Source organism: Garra rufa, chromosome 24 (assembly GCF_049309525.1).
Source record: "Garra rufa chromosome 24, GarRuf1.0, whole genome shotgun sequence".
NCBI lineage: Eukaryota > Metazoa > Chordata > Actinopteri > Cypriniformes > Cyprinidae > Garra > Garra rufa.
Genome location: NC_133384.1, coordinates 21033134 through 21055895, shown reverse-complemented (window position 1 = coordinate 21055895; position 22762 = coordinate 21033134). Strand labels below are relative to the sequence as shown.

At 34.3% G+C, this 22762-nt stretch overlaps 2 protein-coding genes across 3 annotated transcripts; both read left to right on the top strand.

Annotated features, from left to right (window-relative positions):
- Positions 1 to 2: 2 nt before the first annotated feature.
- On the top strand, positions 3 to 2189 carry LOC141300238 (uncharacterized). The gene is made up of 6 exons (XM_073830564.1): positions 3 to 37; positions 160 to 273; positions 1096 to 1240; positions 1329 to 1477; positions 1550 to 1689; positions 1785 to 2189. Exons 1-6 carry the CDS (start codon positions 3 to 5, stop codon positions 1937 to 1939), a joined length of 738 nt encoding a protein of 245 aa, XP_073686665.1. The 3' UTR covers positions 1940 to 2189.
- A 2081-nt stretch (positions 2190 to 4270) lies between these two features.
- On the top strand, positions 4271 to 21205 carry LOC141300576 (uncharacterized). Of its 2 annotated transcripts, none has more exons than XM_073830864.1 (18): positions 4271 to 4568; positions 6430 to 6473; positions 7347 to 7417; positions 7573 to 7645; positions 7726 to 7786; positions 8805 to 9003; positions 9084 to 9164; positions 9261 to 9341; positions 9437 to 9583; positions 10133 to 10572; positions 12872 to 13237; positions 13375 to 13956; positions 14037 to 14640; positions 15915 to 15985; positions 16099 to 16278; positions 18384 to 18544; positions 18777 to 18867; positions 20463 to 21205. In XM_073830864.1, the coding sequence occupies exons 4-18, from the start codon at positions 7625 to 7627 to the stop codon at positions 20540 to 20542; spliced, it is 3165 nt and encodes a 1054-aa protein (XP_073686965.1). In that variant the 5' UTR covers positions 4271 to 4568; positions 6430 to 6473; positions 7347 to 7417; positions 7573 to 7624; the 3' UTR covers positions 20543 to 21205. The 2 variants fall into 2 exon arrangements, with proteins under 2 accessions (XP_073686965.1, XP_073686964.1); XM_073830863.1 differs by having other exon boundaries at positions 7524 to 7645.
- Positions 21206 to 22762: the final 1557 nt, after the last annotated feature.

The window sequence follows — 22762 nt, the reverse complement described above, 5'->3', positions numbered from 1 at the left end:
TCATGCTAATTTACATCCTCTCCACTACCTGCAGGAGGTATGAACTCAGTAAGCTAGGATCAAATGGGAATCAAAAATGAAAGTGATATGAAGTGTGATTTTGTAATAATAACATGCTGCATTCTGTTAATGAGAGGTTTCTATGTATTGTTATCACAGGACTGTTTATGGTCCAATGTACTGCAGTCCCCCTGTGTTGCCGTATGCATTCTTCATAACCTGGATTATAAACATGCTGCTGAATATAGGCTGGCTTCTTCTGTGGGATAGAGAGTAAGTCTATATAATTTTAAAGAAAAGTAAAAAGTTTAATTTTTGAAGTATGTTAAGACAGTAAAAACTTAGATTTTTAAATATAATTGATCTTTAATGGCTGCAGTTATTTGATGAAAAATACAGAAATATTTTAAACTTTTTTTTTCAATTTTAAAATGTTATTTCTGTGATGGCAAAGCTGAATTTTCAGCACATTACTTCACTCTTAAGTGTCACATGATCTTTAAAGGAACACTCCACTTTTTTTTTTGGAAATAGGCTCATTCTCCAACTCCCCCCGGGTTAATAAGTTGAGTTTTACCGTTTTGAAATCCATTCAGCCGTTCTCCTGTTCTGGCGATATCACTTTTAGCATAGCTTAGCATAGATCATTGAATCCTATTAGACTAATAGCATCGCGTTCAAAAATGACCAATGAGATAGGCCTATTTGTCCTATTTAAAACTTGACTCTTCTGTAGTTATATCGTGTACTAATACTGGCGGAAAAAATGTAAAGCTGCGATTTTCTAGGCTGATAATATTAGGAACTACACTCCCATACCGGCGTAATAGTCAAGGAAGTTTGCTGCCTTAATATGGACGCAGCAGGCGGAGTAATATCCCAGTTTTGCACATGTGCTGCGTGATATTACTGCGCCTGCTTCGGCCATGTTACATCAGCAAACTTCCTTGACTATTACGCCGGAATGGGAGTGTAGTTCCTAATCTTATCGGCCTAGAAAATCATAGCTTTACATTTTCCTCCGGTATTAGTACATTATGTATTTTTATTGACTGTTTTCAAAACCCTTATAAACTTATTTGCATGTCTTTATAGGGTGATGATTGCTGCATTCATTTTCCTTGCCTTGATTGCCTTCACAAACTATCTGCTGATATTCTTCTCCTGTCATGGACTCAAACAATATGGAGCCTGGTTAAACAAATATCACAAAGTAGACCTCTGGTGCATTCGGATATTGGTGAGAGACCATAAAATATTACTTAATAGCATCTCAACCAATTTTAAAAACATTATGCAGTTTTAATTTCACATCTTCAATCTTGCAGGTTCAGAATGGCATTGCAACATACACAACATGGACGACTATTGCCACCCTGATAAACTTCACAGTTGTGCTGAGATATGATGCTGGAATGAGCCAGTCAGATGCAGCAACAGTCTCTCTCTCTATTCTTTTGATTGAAGCTATTTCTTGGTAAGATCATCTGGCCTCAGACAAATGAATACTTTCTATTAATCTTGAGATTAATGCGTTATTATTTTACAGGTTCATTGTTGAGAACTTTGTGTTTGAAAAGCACCTGCGATACATTCTGACAGTCTACCCAGTTGTCATTGTGGCCTTGAGTGGAAACATGACAAAGAACTATAACTCTGCAGCTCCAAGCCGAAACGGCATTTACATAGGTGAGCCTGATTTTGCCTGATAATGCCTTTGCTGTTGTGTTCTTCATCTGCAGTGCCAGGATTTCATGATGACAATATTTTGTTGTATTCCACAGCTGTTTTACTTGGATTGGCTTGTACGCTATTCGTGATCAAAGTGTTGCTGGTTATTTGGAGGCATATTAAGCGTCCTTTATACAGAGGGATGGATGCAGATGAGGCTGTGTCGCCAATGGAAATTGCTGAAAAGCAGAAGAAGATCTTCAGTTAAACTGAATTATGTATCATTTCATTTTATATTTGTTGTCCCATCCTTTTTAAATGCTATTTTTGTAATCATTCAAATGTGTAAATTGTTTATATGTACTTTTGATAAAAGATGAAGGAAAAACTAAAATACAAAGCTTGTGTAACTGAGTTACACAAATTGAATTGCTCTTATCAGGGCAGGGGGTGTCCATGACCATGATCTATGCACTGTTATGTACCGTTTTTCTGCAGCAATAAAACCATAAAACTTACTAGGGTTTAGGTTTTAGTAAAGTTTTAGAGCTGGAAGTCAAGTGGCTTTTGGCTCAATTCCAACTAGGGGTGACTGAACGTAGAATTATGATCACAATGATAACTGTGTATTGATTTGTATATTAACTATTTGCAGTATATTGTGGTTAAAATTAAGATGATGATGATGAATAAAAAATGTACAACTTCTATTTAAAAAAATGTGAAAGTCTTCATTTTTTTAAAGTTATCATTTTTTATTAAATTGAATTGCAAGAAATGTAAACATTTATTTAAAATGTAGTCTGAGAATTATGATATATTTTAGTCAGGTTACTATCTGTTATTTTAGTATCATTGAGATACTATTATAATTTTTGTTAAAATTTTGAATCAGTTCTTATATATTATATATTTACTTTAATTTTAAGTTGTAATTTAGTTGTTTATGTCATTTATATTTTAGTTTATTTTAGTACATCATGTTAAAGTAAAATGAAAGATGTTTTTTTAATTAAAGTCTATTTTGTTTTAAGTATTGTTAATTTTTGATTTATTTACTTACTGTAGTCTAAGAAATTATTTTTAGTATTATTTTAGTATTATTTTTATTTTTAGTTATGGATACTGTATTTTTTAATATTTTGAATTAGTTTAATATGTTCATTTTAATTTTAAGTTGCAGTAATTTAGTTTTTTTCTTCATTTATATTTTAATTTCAATTTTAGTTTATTTTAGTACAGCAAGTTAAACCATTAAAATTAAAGATTTTTTTTTATTAATTAAAGCTTATTTCATTTTAAGTAACATCATTTTGGCTTTAGTTTCAGTTAACCCTGAAACCCTTAAGTGTTAATTTATTTAAAAAATAATAATAATGATTTACTTAAAATCTGAGAAATATGATATATTTTTGTCAAGTATCAGTGTTATTTCAGTATTATTGAGATACTATAGGTTTCTTGATATTTTGAATCAATTTTTATTTTTAAACATTCATTTTAAATTGTAGTTATTTTGTTGTTTTTGTTATTTTTATTTTTATTTTAGTACATCATTTTAAACTAAATTAAAATTAGATTTTTTTCAATTAAAGTCTATTTTATTTTAAATAATGTAATTGTGGTTTTAGTATCAGTGTTATTTTGGTAAAATTGAGATACTATTATATATTTTTTTGTTAATATTTTCAATCAGGTTTTATTCTTATATATTCTTTTTAATTTTAAGTTGTAGTAATTTTGTTGTTTTTGTAAGTTTATACTTTTTTCAATTTTTGTTTATTTTAGTTTTGTTTAACACATAAATTTGGTTTTAGTTTCATTTAACCCTGCTTGGAATTTAATTGTTAATTTATTTAAAATAATCTTGATTTACTTAAAATGTAATATAATATATTTTAGCCAAGTATCAGTGTTACTTGAGTATAATTGAGATACTATTATATTTTTTTGTTAATATTTTCAATCAGTTTTTATTCTTATATATTCATTTTAATTTTAAATTGTAGTAATTTTGTTGTTTTTGTCATTTTATATGTTAATCATCAAGTTAAACTAAATTAAAATTAGATTTTTTTGATTTAAGTAACATATTTTTGGTTTTAGTTTAAGTTAACCCTGTTTGGAATTGAATTGTTAATTTATTTAAAATGATCTTTTTTTTACTTCAGATGTAGTCTGAGAAATATGCTATATTTTATTCAAGTGTTATTTTAGTATTATTGAGATACTATAATTTTTGTTAATATTTTGAATCTGTTTTTATTTTTATATATTCATTTTAATTTTAAGTTGTAGTAATTTAGTTGTTTCATTTTAATTTTTTAAAAAAGTTAATCTAAATTAAAATGAGAGATTTTTTTCAATTCAAGTCTATTTTATTTTAAGTAATGTAATTTTTGTTTCAGTTTAAGTTAACCCTGGTTGAGATTTATTTGTTAATTTATTTTAAATAAACTTTTTTGTTTTTTAAAGTTTGATTCCCCCTAGTGGCCTTTATCCTAGTTGACGTTCTTGCTGTAGCACTAACACTCCGCAGCACTAGGTGGCAGCATTTCATTGTGCGTCTTTCTCCCGCACAGGAACAAAAATGAGCGGGAGAATTTGTGTTGTTGTTGTGAGCCAAATACAGTGATCGTCTCTATGAAATATATTAATATTTTCTGTGAGATATTAACATTTTAATACTTAATTTCGCTATTGTTTATAAAGTAAAACTCTCGCAAATGTAAAAATTATCACCAAGTCTTGCCGAACTGCCTAAACAAAGAAGAGTGTAATGTAAGCGGCGAATGGCGGTCAGCTAGAAGTCGGGCATGTTGGATTGGAAACGGAGAACTGGACTATCACTGGCGGACACACATTTTCTTTAACCAGGGGTGGACACGATGTCCCAGGTCAGTAGTTATGGGTTTATGTGACGAACAAAATCACCGTTGCATGTAGCCACTGTTTGTGGTGTAACGTTAGTTGGGAGTCAGACATTGGCTGCGCCCAAAACACAATGAGCTCCCTACCTAGACAGGATTTTAAGACATTAAAGGCGCTCAACGTTTTCTCTGAGTAGTCAGCTCACTGTGTTTTGAGACAAAGACAGTGTCTACGAACCGAAAGTACAAGTGACAAATCAGTGACACCGTTCATTCGAAAGCAACACAGAGCATCTCATTGTTTATTACATTAACATAAACGTGTTGTTTGTGATTTCTATATAGATGCTTTTCTTATGGACTTAGTATTCAGCAAGGAGTCCTGACAAAATATGTCACGGTTTCCACAAAAAACAATATGAAATGTTTCTTGAGCATCAATTCCGATTATTAAAATGATTTATGAATAGGCATGTGACACTGAGGACTGGACTAATTATGCTGAAGATTCAGGAATAAGTCATCACAGGAATAAATTACATTTTACAATATATTCGAATAGAAAACAGTTATTTTGAGTTGTAATAATATTTCACAATATTACAGTTTCACTGCATTTTTGATCAAACAAATGCAGTGTGAACATAAGAGATTTTCAGAAACAAAATGCTTAACATGTAGTAGATGGATATGATTTTGTGTGTATTATACAGTGACTTGCAAAAGTATTCATACCCCTTCACTTTATTAACGTTTTGTTACAACATTATGTTAAACTGCTTTAAATTGTTTTTTTTCCCCACATCAATTTAAACTCCATACACCATAATAATGACAAAGCAAAAACCAGATTTGCAAATTTCACACATTTATTAAAAATAAAACACTGAAATAAGTACATTGCATAAGTACCTTTACAGCCTCAAGTCTTTTTGGGTATGATGTGACAAACTTTGCACATCTGCATTTGGCATTTATTCTTTGCCTCACCTTTTCACCTCTCAAGCTCTGTCAGCTTGGATGGGGGCTGGCAGACATTTTCTAGAGTCCTAGTTGTTCCAATCATCTTCCATTATGGATAATGGAGGCTACATGCGTCTGTGAACCTTCAATGCAGCAGATGTTTTACTGAACTCTTCCCTAGATCATTGCCTTAATGCAAGTCTGTCACTGAGCTCTACAGGCAGTTATCTTGACCTCAGGACTTGGTTTTTACTCTGATATGCATTTTCAGCTGTTATACCTTTTCTTAGAGGTGTGTGCCTTTCCAAATCATACTCATTCAAATGAATTTGCCACAGTTTAACTCCACTCGAAGTGTAGTAACATCTAGAAGCAAAATGAATGCTCCTGAGCTAAATTTCGAGTGTCCCAGAAAAGGGTATGAATACTTATGCAACGGGATCTTTTCAGTTTTTTATTTCTAATAAATTTGCAAAGTTGTTACAAACCTGTTTTGTGCTTTGTCATTATGGTGTATGAGGTGTAGATTGATGTGGAAAAAAGTAATTTAAAGCAGTTTAACAGAATGCTGCAACAAAACAAAATGTGAAAAAAAAAATGAAGGGGTATGAATACTTTTGCAAGGCACTGTATGTGACCCTGGTCCACACAACTAGTCAAAAAGGTCCATTTTTTTTTTATTAAGATTTATACATTAACTAAATAAGCTTTCCATTAATGTATTTTTTTTTTCTGCATTGCCATAAAAGAAAAATCAATAATTTTGACCCGTACAATGTTTTTTTGGCTATTGCTACAACTATACCCAAGCTACTGAAGACTGGTTTTGTGGTCCAGGGTCAAATATGATAAATGTATATGAGTGTATTATTTATATATATATATTTTTTTTCTTTTAATTAACTTTGTGAATCAAATATTCCAGGTGAAAGCCAAAAAGAAACTTCATTATTATCAAGGACATGAAATGTAAGTATTGTTCCACTTTCAAAACAACTTATTGTATTTGTTAAAGGATTACTCTACTTCCAAAATAAGTTGCTGGTAATTTACTCACCCCTGTGTCATCCAAGATGTTAATGTCTTTCTTTCTTCAGTTGAAAAAAAAAAATATTTTGAGGAAAACATTCCAGGATTTCTCTCCATATAGTGAACAGTGGCCAACGGGTTAAAGGTCCAAATTGCAGTTTCAATGCATCTTTAAAGGGCTCTTTATACACATTTTAACCACAAATACTTGTCTTGCTCTAGCTTTGTGATGCACGTCTATGGCTTCATGCCTGACTTGATCACATTGGATAGGCCATGCGTAGTTGGTTCTTTATCTGTGTCCTCTGATGTTCACGTTTTTCTGTCTTCAGTTGCAAACAAATTAAGATTTCTATGGAAAACATTCCACGATTTTTGTCCATATAGTTGACTTCAATGGTGCTCAATGGATTCAAGGATAAAAATGCAGTTTCAGTGCAGCTTCAGGTCTCTACACCTGGTCTTATCTCAGGTCTTATCTTCCGAAACGATCAGTTATTATCTAAAAAAAATCATCCTACATCACTGCAAAATTACAGATCCAGCCCTTTGAAGCTGCATTGAAACTGCGTTTTTTTTTTATCTTCAATTCGTTGAGCACCATTGAAGTCCACTATATGGAGAAAAATCCTGGAATGTTTTCCTTACAAAACTTAACTTCTTTAGGACTGAAGAAAGAAAGACATGAATATCTTGAATGATGTGGGTGAGTAAATTATAAGGAAATTTTCATTCTGGAAGCGGAGTAATCCTTTAATATCTTAACTAGCTCAGGTAAGAGTAATTTAATCATATGTTGCTGCTGATTTTCAGAGTCAGTTCTGAATTCAAGATCGATAGAATCTTCAGCCTGCGTGAGATCGACAATCTCTTCGATGACATTGGTAATTATATTCTTGCATTCATCTCATTGCCTAAAACATCCCTTTCATTGTCATATTTTCGTGCCATTCGTTGTGTGAAACCATTTCCCATTGTTGTTATTGGTAGAAGCTGACTCTGAACTGGGTTTGCCTCTGCTTTCTCCTTTGCCCAAAAGCACTGGTGTAAATAGCGAGAAGAAAAGTGAAAGTTCTTCTGATCCAGAAAAGATGAAGGCATCATCTAAACAGGTACACATGGAGTAAATGATCAGAAATCAGTTTGATTTTTCTCAGTGCCACAATGTGATGTTGATGACTTTGATTGTCAGGTGCCCAAGGATCCTTTGATCCAAGAAAATGGCATTCAAGTGGATGAAACGATTGATAAAGGTAACACATCCTACACAAATTCAAAATCAGATGTTCTGTACAATATTTTGTACCAGATATTATTGCACATTTTGTTTTTAAAATTGTAAAAATTTCCTGATAATTTATTCACCTCCATGTGATCCAAGATGTTCATATGTTCCTTTCTTTACTTGAAAAGAAATTAAGGTTTTCGAGGAAAACATTCCAGGATTTTTCTCCATATAGTGGACTCCAATGGTGTCCAATGGGTTGAAGATCCAAACTGGAGTTTCAGAGCAGCTTCAAAGGAATATACACAAACCTAGATGAGGAGTAAGGGTCTTATCTAGCGAAACAATTGTCATTTTCTAAGAAAAATACTAACGATATACTTTTATAACCACAAATGCACTAGTCTTGCACTAGTTTGACCTAATGCATTACGTAATTACGCACGCGTTGCATAGACGGAAGTATCGACCCAGTGTTTACAAAGTGAACGTGCAAAGAAAGTTAAACGCCCTTTACATAAAAAGATAAAACAATGATGTTGGAGGAGAAAATGAGATCGACCGAAGTACACAGATGAAGAACTAAGCGGGCATGACGTTTTCAGCGTGATTACGCAATGCATGAAGACACTTATTTGTGGTAAAAAGTATTTACATTTTTATTTTTGAAAGAAAATGACTGATCGTTTTGCTAGATAAGACCCTTATTCCTTAACTGGGATCGTGTAGAGCCCTTAGAAGCTGCACTGAAACTGCAGTTTGGACCTTCAACCCATTGGCCACCATTGAAGTCCACTATGGAGAAAATTCCTGAAATGGTTTTCTCTAAAACTTAATTTCTTTGCAGCTGAAGAAAGAAACACATGTGCATATTGTATGACATGGGGGGGAGGTTAAAGTTTGAGTATGAGGTGAGTAAATTATCAGGAATTTTTTTATTCTGGAACTTCTCCTTCAAGCCCTGTAGTAGAGTTAATTATTAATCATGTTTTATCACCTCCTTGGCATCAGTAATAACTGTCATATTTCTTTCAATCGTAACATAGAGAGTCCATTTAAAGAAATTGCTCCCATAAAGACCTCCAGCCCTATTGCTTTGGAAACAGAGAGGGATGAAACAGTGGATGGAGTCAGACCTGTGGCTGATCCTCTTCTCTTTGTTGAGGATGAGGAACCCATTGGTGGAGACTTAAGCAAGGCGTCTTGCACTCAGCAGTCAGAACCAGTCAAGGAATCCCTCAATGGGTAAGAATAAAAGGAGTCTGATAACTGTTGTTGTTTTTGTTTCATTGCCTAACTGTTTACTTATTTTCTCTGATCTGAAGGGATAGCGGGTCTCTGGCATCACCACCGGAAAGGCTTGAGTTTAGAAAAACGACTAAATCAAATGTTGGTTCCCTATCAAGGTCAGTTATTTATTTATTACAAGTGTTGAACATCAACTTATCAATATATTTTTATTATAATAAAAACAAATATAACATAACATGTTTAATTTTTAGTAAGAAGCCTGCAAAAACCACTAAAATGTCAGAGCAAGCCACGCAGTCTTTACCTCCAGAAACTAAGGAAGATTTTACAATGTAAGCAAACTATCATTTGTAGTGTTACAAGAGAATTGTTCTTTCTGTTTAGAGCTGCAGATTTCTTATTAAGAATTCTCATTTTAATTATTAAGGGATAAAGATCCAAGCCAACTTTCTCCTAAAAGTGAACCAAAACTTCAGGAGGCGGAGCAATGCAAGAATCAGGTGATGGAGGATTCTGGCAAAGGATTGTCTTTCCAGCACAAGCTTAAAAAGACATTGATGCTCAAATCTCCATGGTGAGTCTAAATGTGACATTCTGATCTTAAAGGGATAGTTTACCCAGAAATAAAAATTAATTACTTTGTTAATTTTGGAACACAAATTAAAATATTTTTTTGATGAAATCCGAGAGCTTTCTGACCCTACATAGACAGCAGGTCCTACCATGGTCAAGGCACAGAAACATAGCATAGATGACATTAAAATAGTAGTTAAAAAAATGTAAAATCGTTGAATAAAGTCATATATTTTTCTTTGTGCACAAAAAGTATTCTCGTAGCTTCATAATTAAGGTTGAACCACTGATGTCACTTGGACTGTTTTAACAGTGTTCTTACTACCTTTCTGGGCTTTGAACGTGTCAGTTACGTTGCTGTCTATACAGAGACATAAAGTTCTCTGATTTATTAAAAATATCTTCATTTGTGTTCCGAAGGTGAATGAAGGTCTTACAGGTTTGGAACGACATCAGAATGAGTAATTAATGACATTTTTCATTTTTGGGTGAACTATCCCTTTAAACCATCTGTCGTTGTTACTTTTCATAACACATTTTCATTGATAAGTTCCAGGAAACAAGCACCAGTTCCAGCTCCTTCACCTGCAGATTTAGAGGAGGATTTCATGATCCTAGATGATGAGGCTCCTGTTCTTTTTGTCATTCCTCGCAAGGGAGAGGTCAGCAGAAACAAAAGACCTGTCCCTGCAGAAACCGCAAAGGAGAATGTTCTAACAGAGCCGAACTCTGTAGATCAGCTCTCACAGAGTGAAACGGATACAGCTACTCAGCATGGGAAGGACGCTAATAGAAACAAAGCGCATATAGAGTCTGGTAAACAAAAACCGAAAGGAAAACGTGGAAGAGCCTCAAAAAAGAGTGGCAAAGACTCTGTGACTCTTGATAGTGTTGAGGATGGAGCAGACCTTGTAACTGAAACGCTGGAGGACAGAGTTTCGGATCAGAGCCCTTCTCAAACTGTACAGGGACACAACTCTAATCAAACAGGTAAATCAGTTTTGCTGAATCTTAGACTTGTTGTGTGAAAATTTACTCCTGCCTTTAGTTAATTCAAGCTCAAAAAACATTTCTTATTATTAGCAATGTTAAAAACAATTGTGCTGCTAAATATTTTTGTTAAAACCAGGGTAAATAGATAAATAGAAAGTTTGAAAGGACAGCTTGAATTTAATGACAGGGTTCGTACGGGTGCTTGAATTCCTTGAAAATGCTTGAATTTTAATGTAGTGTTTTCAAGGTTTGAAAAATGCTTGGATTTTGGATGAAGTGCTTGAAAGTGCTTGAATATGCAGTTGCATCGGTTTAATATTAATTCGCTTTCATACTAAATAGTTATTTTTTGTTATGCTTATAATATGTAAAAGAAAGAAAAGAAAAAACAGGTCCGCTCGATTGTGCAAATGAGGCTGTAGTGTGATCTGCCGGTCTTTCTTGCTGCGCGCCCTCTGATGGAACAGAGCGGTAGATAAAACATGCCAGTTATCAGGATGTTGTTGCATCAGTCCTCGATGGCTTGAAAACGACAAATAAGAATTATGTTTAAAACGAGAATTTGAGGATCGCAAAATTGCCAGCCCGATGTCTCGGGGCTATTGTGTTTTCCAGTCGGGCTACTAAAATGTTTCACCGGACTATCTTAAAGTAGATGTCTTGTGCGGGTCATTACAAACTCATCAGTTTAGCCTTATCAAAGTTAAGGCCATACAAAGTTTTATGGTATTAAATAGTATAAGAAAAGGCTTAATTATAAGTTTAAGAGCTAGGGACGGATATACGAAAATCGCGATAAGGCTGGATAAAACTTCAAAAGGCAATGATATCATATTGAATAAACATACACACGGCAGGTTTCAAAGTCAAAACGCGGCACGGATGTCTTTATATGAATGTATCTGAAGGGAACCGACTGTCCTCAGAAACGTGTCGTTGGCATTTTCATGTCATGCCTGATAAAACTGCGTTAATGCTGATTTGTGTACAGCCATTACTAGGAAACCGTAGAATTTCAGCACTCCTAAAGCGCCCCCTCGTGACAGGGAATGAATTTGCGAATATTCAGCTGTTTAGCAAGATTATTACCAATTTTGGCCCATGTTTTTATGCAGCAAACACATAAAAGTGGTAAATGTAAAAGTTATGTTCTTTCTAAAAATCTAAACAATTAAGACAGTAATATTTATGTTTTAAATAAATTATACTTGATATATCCATTTTAAAGGTATAAAGGCTGAAATGCCATTGTATAAGATGTTTTGTTTTTGTGAAAATCTGAATTATAAATCATGTCATTTTATGGCTTAATGTTACTGTACATTGTTCAACCCCACTACGGTGTTCATTTTACTTGTGCAGCTCTTAAAAAGGGTCATAAATTGCCTTAAATTGATATTTAAAAATTCTGCAGATACACTGTAAATAGTGAAAAAAAATTCCTTGATATTTGTTAATAGGAAATCAGATAGGAGTCTAAATGTCAATCAAAAATATTTTCAATGTTTAAAAAATTGTCTTTTTTCATTTGGGCCAGTTAAATTTTATTATTAATTTTATAGTGTCTTTTTGACAACCTTTTAGTACTTTTAGGCTGGAATGTGAAATGTATTTGTGAAAATCCTTCAAGTTTTAGAAAGTTTTCAAGTTTTAGAATTTTAGTTTATCATATTTTTTTTTACAGTCATTTTATAGCAGTCATTAATGTGTTACCATAGACATTGCCCTACTCCACTCATACAGTATTACTTTTATTTGTGCAGGTCTTAAAAAGCCTTTAAATTTTATTTTTAAAATACTACAGATAATATTAATTATATATTTTAAATTATATAATTTGTATACTGAATGTTGACTATTTATATGGGGCAATGTTATATGCAATCTAGACAGTTGTTTTTTAATAGCACAATAACATCTGATTTAAAATTAAGAACTCATGTATGTGAATATGTAATTTACCACAGTGCTGGAAAATCTTGAAAATGCACCTTGAAAGTGCTTGAAAAGTGCTTGAATTTTACTTTGGAAAAGGTGTAAGAACCCTGTTAATGCATCCTTGCTGAAAAATTTCTTTCAAAAAAGGTCTTAACCCACATTTTTTGAACAGTATTATTACCTTACTTTTCTGAATCATGCATACCCTTTTTTGATCATTTAATCCCAAAAATTTTTTTAGTGAATGTATAAAGTCAGTCCTGAAATTAAATGAAAAATTATAGGATATATATATATATATATATATAAAGGCTACTTGTGATTATGTTTGAAATATTTCTTTGTGTGATGGTTACAGGAAAGAAACGTGCAAAGAGCAAGGCACCTGAGCCTGCTGAGCTTTCTAAAAAAGATGAAACGAATACAGGTGGCAACCAAGAAATCCCAGTTCTTGAGTCTAGAGCCACAAAGAAATCCTCAAAGTCATCTAAACAGGAGAGACCAGGGCCAAAAGCTAAGAAGGAGTCTAATAAAGACACTGCTGCAGCAGATCATCACGCCACAAAATCCAACAAAAAAAGAAAGAATAACAAAAAGGAGGAAACTGCCTCTAAGACAAAGAAAGAAACTTCTAAACAACAAATAGAGTTGGAACAGATAGATCCTTCCTCTGAGGAGCAAGAGCACGAACCTTCACCAGAAAAAGAGGAGGAACAAATGACAGGTTAGTCTGATGATTGGATGAATAGGCATGAGTAAATTCTCAGCAAATTTTTATTCTAGAAGTGAACCATTCCTTTAACAATCAGTGCAGAGTTGATAAAAACTTACAATCCTTTCTGTTTTATTTACACACTGTAGCTGTGAAGAAACAATCTTCACACAAGGATGATGCTGTGGATCCAGGCAAAAAACAGAAGAGAAAAGAGAGAAAAAGTGTAGAACCAAAACCAAAGGATCCATCAACAATAGCGTCCGACATTTCTTCAGACAGTCCTATGTGTGTCAGGAGAAAGAGAAAACCTCCAGGAGAATGGTGGCTCACTAGCCCAAATGAAAGTACCACAGAGCCTCTGCCAAATCAAGTGCTGGGTTCGGCACAAAGGCTGAAAGCCAGTACTAAAACATCAACAAAGCAAGCAGCTGCTGGTGATTCTGAGGAAACGCTGTCTATCAGGCCTGCCCAGGGGAATCAGAAAAAGAAAAAGGCTGACAATGTGTTGGACAGTGCTAAAAAGACAATAGCAGGTGGTGATGGACACAATGCTGGAGCTGAGCAGAAGACTGCCAAGAAAAAAGGTGGTCGAAGGAAACTAAAATCAGAAGACACTCAAGCTCAAATGGCATCACCAGGAGAGGAAGCGGGAGATTGCCCGAATGAGAATAATGTGGAGATTAGTCCAGAATTGTGTAGTCCTAACAGACAGCACAGTGTCCTACCAGGTAAACTCATAAACCCAAACTCTTTTAATTCTGTTGATTTAAGTTTTTGTACTTAACGTTTCTTGCTATAAACATGACAGGTGAGAAGAGAGTGTTTGACTTGGTCTACTCACGTGAATCTGGATCTGCACAGAAACAGACTTCATCTTCTCTTAAAAAAACAGACAACGTTCCACAGAAAAGACAAAGAAAAGCTCCATCCAGTTGGTGGGAGGCGGCGCAGTCTGAGGAACCAGCCAATGGGCTTCCTACACCTCGCAGTCCTCCTCCACAAAAGTCTAAACTCACAAATACTCTTCGTGGTGTGTCTAATAAGGATAGAAATTCAATGAAATCGCAAAAAACAAAGAATCACGCCAAGAACCTAAAAAGAAACATTATCAACACACCAAAATCAATCAAGCGGTCTTTAGCCTCGATGAATGCCATTTTTGCTTCTGAGAAACCTGAAAATGTGTTAAAAAGTGGAGTAAGGTGCAGGAAACAGGGACGCAGGAACCTCCTAAACTCACTTGAGGACCAGTCGGATCACTCAAGTGAGAATATGGCCCAAAGTGATGATCAGCTGCAAGGAAACGGACGTGCCTCCTTTGGCTTCACCAGTGGTGTTACTGTGGAGCCGTCAGGGACCAGAAGCAAAACAAGTGTCCGAGTATCCAGTGGACCCAACAGATTATCTGATGTGTAAGTTGATTTATTAACGAGAGATGCTGGGGGCCACAGATGTTTCTTGAGCACCAAATCAGCATATTAGAATGATTTCTGAAGAATTGTGTGACATTGAAGACTGGAATAAGACATTTCACATAAAAGACATTTACATATATTCCACAAGAGAAAATAATTGTTGAATTTATAAAAATGAACTCATTCAAAAGTTTACATCCCCTTGATTCTTATTACTGTGTGGTTACCTAAATGATCCACAGATGTGTTTTTTTTTTTGTTTAGTGATAGTTGTTAATGAGTCCCTTATTTGTCCTGAACAGTTAAACTACCTCCTGTTCTTCAGAAAAATTCTTTAGGTCACACAAATTCTTTGGTTTTCCAGCATTTTGTGTATTTGAAACCTTTTCAACAATAACTGTATGATTTTGAGATCCATCTTTTCACACTGAGGACAACTGTGGGACTCATTTGCAACTATTACAGAAGGTTCAAATGCTTATAGATGCTCCAGAAAGAACACGATGCATTAAGAGCTGGGGGGTTAAAAGTTTTGAACAGAATGAAGATGTGTACATTTTTCTTATTTTGCCTAAATATCATATTATTTCATTTAGTACTGGTCTTCAGAGGCTACAGAAGATACTTACATGTTTCCAAGAAGACGAAATAAGTAAAATGTACCCTGATCTTCAAATTTAAAAAGTTTTAACCCTCAGCTTTCATGCATCGTGTTTATTTCTGGAGCATCAGTGAGCATTTGAACTTTATGTAATAGTTGCAAATGAGTCCTACAATTGAATCTCAAAATCATAGTCATTGTTGGAAAGTGTTCAAATTCACAAAAGTGCTGGAAAAACAAAGAATTTGTGGAACCTGAGGAATTTTTCTGAAGAACAGCAGACAGTTTAACTTTTCAGGACAAACAAGGGACTCATGAACAACTATCACTAAAAAAAAACAAAAAAAAAACAGCACAGTATTAAAAATTAAAGGGATATAAACTTTTGAACGGGGTCATTTTTTAAAATTCAAATGTAAACATCTTTTATGTGAAATATCTCATTCAGCTCAGTACTAAATAAACACAAACATGCATTTTGTATGATCTGTCTTATTTTGGTAAAATAATTGACATTTTGCAGATTCTGAAAGGGAGGTGTAAACTTTTGACCTTAACTGTATGTATTATATTATTACCCGTATTCAACCCCTGCACCAGACCATCAGGATAAAAATAACTTGTGTGGCCAGTGCAAATACTCACTCTGTTTAAAATTCTGTTTGTGTAGTGACGTTGCTTTTAGAAGTGGGCCGTCATCAATGCTTGAGCTTCAGCGACATGAAGAGGATGATGATATTGGTAAGTACTCATGTGCAAAATACTTTAAACGTGCAGTCTGTCATTTCTGTGCCATCAAGTGGAATTGCTATACAAATATGCAGTATTTTTAACTGTAACTACTTTATTTATAGACTTGCCGTCATCTAGAGTGATACTGTCGTCGGGAGTGACATCGCATGTGCAACAGGCTCCACGGGTGCTGGCGCAGTGTGATCTCTGTGGGCCTCCACTGCAGCCTATTGTCCTGGAGGAAGAGGATTGGAGCAACCTGCATGAGTGGTTCTCTCACATGTGGCCCCCAGCCTCTAAAGGTAGTCACAATACAATCACAGATGCATTAAACCATTTACATATTAGGTGTAACGATGTTACGAGGACACTTTACATGAACAACTTTTTGCTGAATGACTAATTCATAACCATAATTGTGACAGGAACGGAGTTCCCCCCTACTTAGGCCTGAATCTGAATCACGTTGCATGTGTATGGGCTAAAAAAAGTTGAGCTTCAACACAACATAGTATCCCAAAAATGAAAAATATGTCATTAATTACTCACCCTCATGTCGTTTTCTTAATCTGTAAGTCCTTTGTTCATCTTCAGAACACAAATTAAGATAATTTTGTTGAAATCCGAGAGCTTTCTGACCCTGCATAGACAGCCAAGAAAAGTAATTAAGGACATTGTTAAAATAGTCCATGTGACATCAGTGCTTCAACCATAATGTTATGAAGCTACGAGAATACTTTTAGTGCGCAAAAAAAAGACAGGTACACTACCAGTCAAAGTTTTTGAACAATAAGATTTGTAATGTTTTTAAAAGAAGTCTCTTCTGCTCACCAAGCCTGCATTTATTTGATTCAAAGTACAGACAAAACAGTACAATTTTTAAATATTTTTACTATTTAAAATAACTGTTTTTTATTTGAATATATTTTAAAATGTATTTTTTTCCAGTGATTTCAAAGCTGAATTTTTTAGCATCATTACTCCAGTTACATTTTCCTTCAGACATGATTCTAATATCACACTGCAGACTGGAGTAATGATTCTGAAAATTTAGCTTTGATCACAGGAATAAATTGTTTTAAAATATATTCAAATAGAAAGCAGTTATTTTAAATAGTGAAAATATTTAAAAAAAAATTTACCTTGCTTTAGATCAAATAAATGCAGGCTTGGTGAGCAGAACAGAAAAAACAACTTAAAAAAAAAAAACATTAAAACCTTAGTGTTTAAAAACTTTTTGACTGGTAGTGTAAACCATAACCAAAGCAGAAATTGCTTACTATTTTGAATATAAATCATGTTGATCATTTTTTTCATTCCAGATGGTGAATTGTTTTTGCCATGGATATAGCTATTTGTGCTGACATGGTGTTAAGTCGTAAATAAATAAATAAATCATTCCGGATGGCCATGTTGTTATGAAAATGTAAAATTAAAAGAGCCCTCCATGTGAGTCCTCTTGAACAGTGACCCGACGTTAACCAATCGTTGGTGTGGCGTGTCATGGCCTTAACCTTTGTGTTAGTACTGTTGTTTTTCATTTAGTAGTTTTGCCTGAGTGGTTTTCTCAAATACACACCAAACATAATTGCTTTTATATTTACATAAAAGTTATTTTTGAATATAAAAACGTCAGAAGCCTTTGGAATTCAATACAGATTTTTATTTAAAGTGCTGAAGCACAAAACTGCTGGGAACTAGCTTAACATGTTTATTTAGGACTTCTATCCATGAGTGGATCACTTCACTGAGTTAGGAATGTGCTTCCAATGAAAATATTTGTTTTCTACCACTTAACATTGTTCTCCTTTTATCATTCTTATTAATGATTTATATAATCTCTTGGAATGTCTAAAGGTCAATAGGGTTTTCTCATACAGGGGGCATTAAAACAGAACAGATTAGGAAAACTGATAGTTTGCTCCATAATTCATTGAACTCCAGGCTTTAAAGCCCCTAATAAGACCTGGAAGATAGCATTGCCCTGATTCCCTCGACAAAAGCCGAATAGGTTCTTATGTTATTGCAGAAAATATTTAAGATTCTTGCAGATTTCTTTTTTCCTCATTGCTGTTTGTAATACTGTGGCTGTCTAGCCATTTGAGATGTTTGACTTTAACAGTGCTTTAAAGTCGAAAATTCTCAGTAGGATATAAATGCGTCACACAGATAATTGGTTCTCGCTGTGAGGTTCGGTTGCAAAGCATTTAACACCTATCATATAAAAGCCTAGGATGTGAAATGGATACACAATCATATTGGCTTAGTTGTTTGTATCAACTATAATTACATATGCTTTGGCAGCCAGAATTTTCGCTTATTTTCAGTGCCGGAAAAATGGTATTTTACTGCCTTGTGACTTGTTTCATGTGTTACTCATGTTCTGTGTTTTTGTTCTCTTTTCTAGACGGGAGAGTTATTAGTCCTGATGACTTTCACTGGCACTCCCATGGAGGCAGAGCAATGGGCCACATGGTTGACCTCCGGAGTCAGTCTTTCTCGCACGGAAAGATTCTGCTGGGGTCATTCATGAAGAAACCTTCACAAGTGGACCTTGATGCAGTTTCTGTGAGTAGAAAGGGTCTTTTTATCACTTTCAATTGCATAACCACTAGTCGTTTTGAGGTGAAATTGTAAAAATTAGTTCAAGAGAAGGTTATATGACAGTTATTTATTATCCCTTTCTGCCTTTGACATTTTCATCATGTTTGATAAATAATAATGGACCTACACTCTACACTCTGTAATGCATTTGTTTAGATTAAATATCAACAACTTCACTGTGTTTTTATTTTTTAAGGTATTCAGCATTATTTCAAGTTGTGTGCGTGTTGATATTGATGGTGTGAAGTCAGTCTACAATTCTGGACAAGTGTTTATGATACCCTCTGGTAAGTGAAAACTTAAAGGTGAAGGTCACTTCCAGAATTAAAATCCACTGATACTTTACTCACCCCCATGTCAAGATGTTCATGTCTTTCTGTCTTCAGTCGCAAAGAAATTAAGGTTTTTGAGGAAAACATTACAGGATTTTTCTCCATATAGTGGACTACAGTGGCCAACAGGTTAAAGGTCAAAATTGCAGTTTCAATGCAGCTTCAAAGGGCTCTTCATATACATTTTAACCACAAATGCCATCTTGCTCTATCTTTTCGATGCACGTCTATGACTTCAAGTGTTACGTAATCACATTGGATAGGTAATGCGCGATTGGTTTTTCATCTGTGTCCTCTGATGTTCATTTCTTTCTGTCTTCAGTTGCAAACAAATTAAGGTTTCTATGGAAAACATTCCACGATTTTTCTCCATATATTGGACTCTTCAGGGCTCTACACGATCCTAGCTGAGGAATAAGTGTATTATCTAGCGAAACGATTGGTCATTTACTTAAAAAGAAATTAAATGTACAGGTCCATCTCAAAAAAATTAGAATGTTTTGGTAATGTTCATTTATTTCAGTAATTCAACTCAAATATTGAAACTTGTTTATTAAATAAATTCAATGCACACAGACTGAAGTAGTTTAAGTCTTTGGTTCTTTTAATTGTAATGATTTGGCTCACATTAAACAAATCCCACCAATTCAACAAATTAGAATATGGTGACATGTCAATCAGCTAATCAACTCAAAACACCTTCAAAATTTGGTTCACTAGGCTACACAATCTTGGAGAACACCGCTGATCTGACAGTTGTCCAGAAGACAATCATTGACACCCTTCACAATGAGGGTAAGCCACAGACATTCATTGCCAAAGAAGCTGGCTTTTCACAGAGTGCTGTATCCAAGCATGTTAACAGAAAGTTGAGTGAAAGGAAAAAGTGTGGAAGAAAATGATGCTCAACCGAGAGAGCCGCAGCCTTTACTTTTTAACCACAAATGCTCGTCTGACACTAGCTTTGCGACGCTTGTCTATCACTTCACATGTTACATAATGTGTAGTTAGTTCTTTGTGTACTTGGGTTCAAAAAGGTAGGGTAAGTAAACGCCCATCTCATTTTCTCCTCCAACTTCTAAATATTCCAAACATTGTTGTTTTCCCTTTTTTGTAAAGGGACTTTTTTTTAAAGAAGCTGTGCAAGATGAGCATTTGTGGTTAAAAAGTACATAAATTTTGTATAGTTTTAGTAAAATTACCCAATGTTTCGATAGATAAGACTCTTGTTCCTCAGCTGAGATCATGTAGATCTCTTTGAAGCTGCTTTGAAACTGCAGTTTGGACCTTCATCCTGTTGATCAACATTGAAGTCCACTATATGGAGAAAAATCCTGCAATGTTTTCCTCAAAAACCTTGATTTCTTTTTGACTGAAAGACATGACCATCTTGGTTCACAGGAGGGTGAGTAAATTATCAGAAGATTTTTATTGTGGAAGTGCTTTTTTATAGTCAGATTTAATGACATTTGGTTTTAATTATTACTAAATACTAATCACCTATGTGTTCTTGATTTCCCACATTTTGTTTGATTGAATTTCCATTACAGGACAAATGTATAGCATTCAAAACCTCTGTCAGGAGCCTGCAGTGCTGATTTACCACAGGACACAGTCAAACGACACATAAAGCTAATTGACATTGTGGCTTCTGTCAGTTTCTTTGAAATATTCATCTGTATATTTTTTAAAAGAAAAAAAAATATTATTTTTTTTTTTCTAAACGTCATACTAGTTGTGTGGCAAAGCTAGTTGTTTTTGTGTAAATAGCTTCAAGAAAATGTTAGCTTTGAACAAAAAACTGTAAAAGTTGATTTTATGACGCTATATGAAAAGCTTTTCAAAACTGTGGTCTTATTAATATACATGTACATTTTTGTCTTTGAATTCCCTTGTGAATGCAGCTGTCTAGGTATTCTGGAAAAAAAAATGTGTTGGGTTGTCAGCAGGGGTCAGCAGATCCTCTACTATATTACATTGCTGTACATATCCAACTTTCCCTTTTTTATGCTCATAAGTAGTGCTGTTTATTTGAAGTATATGTGAAAAAGTTAAATTTTCATTTTATTAGTAATGATTTCATTTACAGTTTAGATCAACACATTCTTATGTAAGTGATTTCACAGCTTTTGTTTGTAATATTGATGTTAACTCATCTACAGCCCTGTTTGGAAATGTATTTATGTATAGACTTGTAAAAAGACAAAAATGTTTTGTCTGGATTGTTGTGAATGAAGCAAAATAGATACCAATACACATCAGACATTTCCATTTTTATAAAATTCATAGAAGCTTATTGTGTATATAGCGTGACATTCACTTCTGCACCATATTTTTCCCTGGTCACTTGCAAATCCTTTTTGTGAAGACCAGGGGATGCTCTATTGTTTAGTTATGCAAAATGCTTTTAACCTTAGACTGAAAACAAAATGAAAAATATGAGACTTAAACCTTAAAATGGCTTTTCATAGCAAATCATGACACTTCAAACAAGTTTATCCCTCTGCCATCAGGGACCGCTAGGAATATTTTACACAAGTGTGATAGTGATAACACACAGACTTTTTGTTTATAAAGATAATGTATTATTCTTGCTTAACCAGCATATGGTTATAGTTAAGATACCCCCATCCTTCTCCTGAGGTTTTCAAACCAATCCACACAAGTCTTTCATTATGTGTCTAAAAAGAGAAATGGTTTGTTTACCACAAATTACAGTAAATGCAGGATTACTTTGTCCAATCAAACTTTTAGTAAAGGTTGAAATGTTTCAATTAATCAAGACTGAGTCACACTTTAATCACAGTAAATCCCCCATAAGCAGAAATGCAAAAGAGTCGACAACATACAGTCTCTCACTTGTTATCGTACTGAAATAACAGTAGCTACGGGCATCAATAATTCATTCCCTTTATCAAGCGAACCCACCTGTGGATCCAGTCATTCGCTTTTAGAGGACAATTCGTTGAGAAAAATGAGTAGATTCCTGGAAAAACCCATCAGGGAGCTGACTGTCGACTAGAGAACAAAGATACGTCAAACCAAGCGATTAGCAGTGTTTAATGAAACGACTTTTCCACATTTTCCATTAAATGTTGTGGAAAATGCCTATATATATATCATGGATTTGTTTTATCTTGCTATTGACGCATACATCGTTGTATATATATATATATATCATGGATTTGTTTTATCTTGCTATTGACACATACATCGTTGTATATATATATATATATATATATCATGGATTTGTTTTATCTTGCTATTGACGCATACATCGTTGTAAAGGTTAAGTGCAGAAACCCACAAGGCTAGCTGAATGATGTTTTAGTAAAAAAAGTTAAAGTGCAGTACTTGTCTAAAATAATGATTAAAAATATAACCTGGACTGAGGGTTTTCTTGAAGAGTCTCTTGGGTTGGGCTACATCTAATTTTAATTAAGTTCCTCTGGAACTCTGAAATTCAATCAAAGCAACCAGCTGTGGGTTAAAAAGAGAAAACAACTCAAAAACCGGTGAGTTTTCTGTAGCTTCATAAGCTTGTGGAGGCACTCTGAGCTTAATGCATAAAAAAAAAAAAGCACTGCAACCCTTTTCCTCGCTTGGTAACATTGATTACTGTGCTCTCACATTTGTGGTGCTAAGTGAATCTGAGTGCAGATGGATGAAGGACGTGGTTCAGGTTTGAGAGAAGCTCTAAAAGGGTACCAGACACAGGGCGACAGAGAGTAGTAAACTCTGGGGGTGAATAATAAATGTGGAGGAAGACAAATCGCTGCTCCCCAAAGAACATTTCCAAACGAGTAGAGCTTTGACAGATTACAATCGTGACAAATATAGAAAGGGGTCG

Excerpts from the sequence above, each read along its gene's own strand:
- LOC141300576 (XM_073830863.1), top strand. Across the intron at positions 7,646-7,725 it reads TGAAGGCATCATCTAAACAG|GTGCCCAAGGATCCTTTGAT; the intron begins GTACACATGGAG and ends TTTGATTGTCAG. Across the intron at positions 13,238-13,374 it reads AGAGGAGGAACAAATGACAG|CTGTGAAGAAACAATCTTCA; the intron begins GTTAGTCTGATG and ends TACACACTGTAG.
- LOC141300238 (XM_073830564.1), top strand. The coding sequence starts at position 3 with ATGCTAATTTACATCCTCTCCACTACCTGCAGGAG. Across the intron at positions 38-159 it reads CTCTCCACTACCTGCAGGAG|GACTGTTTATGGTCCAATGT; the intron begins GTATGAACTCAG and ends TTGTTATCACAG. Across the intron at positions 274-1,095 it reads CTTCTTCTGTGGGATAGAGA|GGTGATGATTGCTGCATTCA; the intron begins GTAAGTCTATAT and ends ATGTCTTTATAG.